General features: G+C 42.1%; 1 protein-coding gene across 1 annotated transcript in view; it reads left to right on the forward strand.

The window, feature by feature from the left end:
- Scp2 (sterol carrier protein 2) overlaps positions 1–1,704 on the forward strand; it is a 68,740-nt gene extending 67,036 nt beyond the window's left edge. The window contains exon 16 of the mRNA XM_013022280.1: positions 695–1,704. Within this exon, the coding sequence (XP_012877734.1) occupies positions 695–790 (96 nt within the window). The 3' untranslated portion in view covers positions 791–1,704. The remainder of the gene's footprint in view (positions 1–694) is intronic.
- Positions 1,705–4,663: the final 2,959 nt, after the last annotated feature.

Below are 4,663 nucleotides of genomic sequence, written 5' to 3' on the forward strand. Positions count from 1 at the left end.
TGAACTCTGGGCCTGGGCGCTGTCCCCCAGCTCTTCAGCTCAAGGCTAGCGCTCTACCACTTGAGCCACAGCGCCACTTCCGGCTTTTTTCTTTTTGTTTATGTGGTGCTGAGGAATCGAACCCAGGGCCTCATGCATGCAAGGCAAGCGCTCTACCACTGAGCCACCTTCCCAGCCCATCCTGGGGCTCTTTTGATCAAGGTTAGCACTCTGCCACTCTGAGTCACAGCACCACTTCTAGGTTTTCTGGTGGTTAATTGGAGATAAGAGTCTCACAGACTTTCCTGCTTGGGCTGGCTTTGAAACAGCCCTCAGATCTCAGCTGAGTAGCTAGGATTACAGGCATGAGTACTGGCATCTGCTGAATCCTCAGTTTCTAAATGAGCAGCCTACTGAAAATTTCAGTTTGTATTTCCAACTCATGTAGAATGTTTTTTAAATGAAATCTATTATGAACCCACTTTGTCTGATATTTAGGAGAGGGACCACTTTTGAGGAAGGCAGGTGAAGACAGACTCAGTTTGGGACTAGTGTTCCTTTCTACTGCTCTACTTAAAGCATGGCCTTTGCAGATTCTTTCATGTTGATAGTGGTTCTAAGTGCGCTCTTGAACAAATCAAGGAGCTATGTAGTTTTGGATAGGATAGTCTAGAAACGTTAGAATCACCAAGTAACGATTTGCTTTTTCTTACAGGCCTTCTTCCAAGGTAAATTGAAAATCACTGGCAACATGGGCCTGGCAATGAAGTTACAGAGTCTTCAACTTCAGCCAGGCAAAGCTAAACTGTGAAGAACACCTCTGACAACTTGGGGAAACCAAGATGAGATATTTAGATATCTCTCCATCTCCTGTATTGTCACAGCTTAGCTTGAAACCATACACAGGCAACTAGCATAAGTTAGATTTGTTGTTAAATCAGGGTGATGGATCATGTTTTTCCTAATCTCTGGGTAAACAGGGTCTTGTGGTGTACTACTGCTTGGCGGAATTCCATACAATTGTACGTGATAAAGTTAGTATGGTAATTATGGTTTGGGGTGAGTTTAAGTTTCAGAATAAAATTAGGAACAGTAAAATCTTAAGGATTATGTAAACGAAAGCTCTTGTTTTTCTTAGAGCTATATGTAAGATTTATTCTGCTGAAGATTCAATTTAAGACTTTTCTTTGCGGGAACTAGGGTAAAACAGAAATACTAATAGCTGAGCAGTAATTAGTGTTTTACAGTTGATAACCTTATTGGATTTCTTATTAATAGTTCTTAACATTCTGCATTGGGATTAACCAGGAAAAAAAATCTAAAAGTTTTGCATATGTCATACCATCAGAAACCATACCTCCCCCAAAAAAGGAATTATGATCAAAGCTTGGGGGAAATTTTGTAGTTGAACACAGGCCTATTTTTAAAGTAAAAATATTTTTAAAATGGGTTTATTTCTTGAAAAATCAGGGTATTAGAGTCATATAATGCTGTTGCTAAAAATAATAGAAAAAATACATTTGTTTTTCAGATGCACAATTTTCAAATTATAATCTCATTAAGTTTTACTATAATTTTTCTTTTTCCTATGCTTAAGTAATTATCCACATTTGCCTTTTCATTATAGTCTTTCAAATTCTAATATTATTTCTTATCACTCAGACATGGAATAAAAATAATACTTTTGGAAGAATATTTAATAGAAAATAAAGTAGCTCTTCCTGATTTCCTTTATTTTTACTGTGTGTTCTTGTTGCTCAGAGTTTCCTGGTGATGGTGCATGTAGGAAAACTTGGGTGGGGGGCAGTTACAAACTGTTACTTGGAAAGTATCACCTGGTTGCTTTGACATAATCACTAGTTTTCCATTAAGATGCCATGTATATTGGGAAGAGTACTTGTACTTGACCAGAAGTCAAGACTTCTTTCAGGTAGGTAAATAACTGCCTGGCTGGATCTCTTTCCAAAGTAGATCATACAGTGGATTTAATGCCACCATCTCTATGGTCCCTTCTAGCTCCACAGAATTATTTGGGAGTTTTGGGGAGCAATGCAGGCAGGCCCCAGTGTTATGTTATTACTTTACCCAAAGATGGACAGACAGACACACAGACATGTACAGGCACATGCACATGCTCACACACTCACATGCTTAGCCCTGGCTGATAGAGTCAGTACTGTGGTTCAGGTCACCTGAGGCCATTTAGCTTCACAGGTTTTGTGACCGACAGAACAACATTTGGTGGAAAGACCTGAGTATAAACTCATCCAGCCCAAGTCCCCAGATGAGTTCCTGGCTTCTTATTCTGAGAAGAAAAACACTCCCAGAGTAGCATTCCAGTGAAATGTCGGATGTAGCCACAGTTCGGGTTTGCTGCATCATTTGCCCTCCCAGGTCTCAGATATCAAATGATGAGCTAATGAAAGCAGAAATTAGTTTGAGGAGTAAAAATGTATAGTGCTGTGTCTTGAAGTGAAAGGTCAGGGTTAAACCTTGTTCCTGGCGGGCCATGATTGAGCAGGTCATGTGATGCTAGGTAAGTGGTAGTGAGCTCCTTTACTGTCCTTACCAACACTGCCACTACATGCTCCTGGGGAATGATCCATAGAGTTCTGTCCTACTTTTAGAGTATTTTTTCATTCATTTATTTATCAGGTACTAACTAGTGCCTGCTGTTTATAGACGGTGCTGTATAGAAAGTACAGCGCTAGACACTGGAGATGGATCAAGATCTTTCCTTATGTAGAATGAGTGGTTTAACAGACTGACATGCTGTGCAGGAAAAGATGGGACAGTGATAATGTGGGGCTTCTAAGTAGTTAAGAAAGATTGTATGTGTGTGTGCATGTGCGTGCACACGTGTGAATCCCTGCGCATGTGTGCATGGCACTTCTGGGGCTTGAACTCAGGACCTTGTACTCTCACATGGCTTTTTTTGCCCAAGAATGGTACCTTACTGCTTGAGGCACAGCGCCATTTCCAACTTTTTGCTGGTTAATTGAAGATAAAGAGTCTCAGGGACTTTTTTTTTTTATAAATCTCAGCCTCTTGGGTTACTAGGATTACAGGTGTGAGCCACTGGTACTTGGCAAGAAATTTAGTGCTCGGAACTTTGCATGAAAAGGTGGAAAGTTTAGGGGCTTTGCTTTTTCCAAAAATTACAAGGGGGCCAATGTGAGCCCGGGGGGCCAATGGCTATATAGTAAGCAGGAACCACAGGTCCAAGGTGAAATGGGAAAGTGCAAAGGGACTTATTTCATGGAAAACTGTTCACTGCTGTAAGGCATTTATATTTCCATAGTGCAGTCAGGAGCAGTTGATGACACAGCTCTGTAAGCTCCTTTCTCACTTCTGTGTATCTTCATGGCCTTCATCACAGAGGAAGAGAAAAAGACAGAGTGCTCTTAAAGCTGCTCCCATTTCTTTGTCTGAGACATTCATGTACCCCACATAACTCATGTGTACCAGGAAAGGATAGGGTTGGGGTACGTGTGGGCACAGGACCAAAAGCTGGTTGCTGTAGCAATTTCAGCCTTTGCTGGAGACACAGGGGAGAATGATGTGTTGGGGCAGAGGGCCTGAGAATAGTGTGTGCGTGCAAGACCATAGAAGTCTGCCTAGCGTGTCTGTCAGTAGTGGAGACATATGCAAAAATAGGCAAAAGTGGAGCTGGCAGAACCTGACAAGGGGTAAGAATGTCTGCCAGTATGGCCATTTACAAGGTGGACCTGACTGGAATGAGGATGGGGTGAACAAGTTTCTGAGGGAAAGGTAGAAACAATTTCCTCTGTGTGGAGATGGGGTAGGGTCACTGGGTCTTGACTTGGGGCCTCACATAGGTTAGGCAACTATGCCATACCCCAGTCCTTTTTGTATTTTTGTAATTTGTTTTTTTGTCGGACCTAGGGCTTGAACTCTGGGCCTGGGTGCTGTCCCTCAGCTCTTCAGTTCAAAGTGAGTGCTCTGCCACTTGAGCCACAGTGCCACTTCTGGTTTTCTACTAGTTTATTGGAGATAAGGACTTTCCTGCTCAGACTGGCTTTGAACTGTGATTCTCAGATCTCAGCTTCCTGAGCACTAGGATTGCAGATGTGAGCCACCAGTGCTCAGCCTGTATTTTGTTTTAATCTGGGGTCTTGTTAACTTTACCTGGATTGGCCTCAAACTCAAAATCTTTATAAGCACGCACCACCATGCCTGACAATTTCCTCTTTTAAACTTTGTTTGGGGATGCCTGAGACTTTCAAATGGAGACATTAAAGAAGCAATTGAATTTACAAGACTGGAGCTCAGGGGTAAGGTCAGCTTGCAACTATTACTTTGGAAGTCATGAACATATAGGTTGTATTTAAAGCTACAGGAATGGATGGTATTTGCTTGAGTGAGGAAAGAAAGGAGTGTTGGGGTAGATTTTTAGCTTCTCAGATTTCAGGTATAGAAGGGAGGGCCAGAGAAAACTCCAGAAGAGAGTAGAGCCAAAATGGGGAAAGGGCAATTATGTTAGGTCCAATAATTGGATGTTGAAATGCTTATTGAACTAAATTTGGTAACATTCAAGTTACTGGTGACCACTGCAAAACTGGGTTGGTTGGATTGTAAGGGTGAAAGATAGATTGGGGGCTGGGAAGGTGGCTCAGTGGTAGAGCGCATGCCTTGCATGCCAGAGGCCCTGGGTTCGATTCCT

This window comes from Dipodomys ordii, unplaced genomic scaffold (assembly GCF_000151885.1).
Source record: "Dipodomys ordii isolate 6190 unplaced genomic scaffold, Dord_2.0 Scaffold61, whole genome shotgun sequence".
Taxonomy (NCBI): domain Eukaryota; kingdom Metazoa; phylum Chordata; class Mammalia; order Rodentia; family Heteromyidae; genus Dipodomys; species Dipodomys ordii.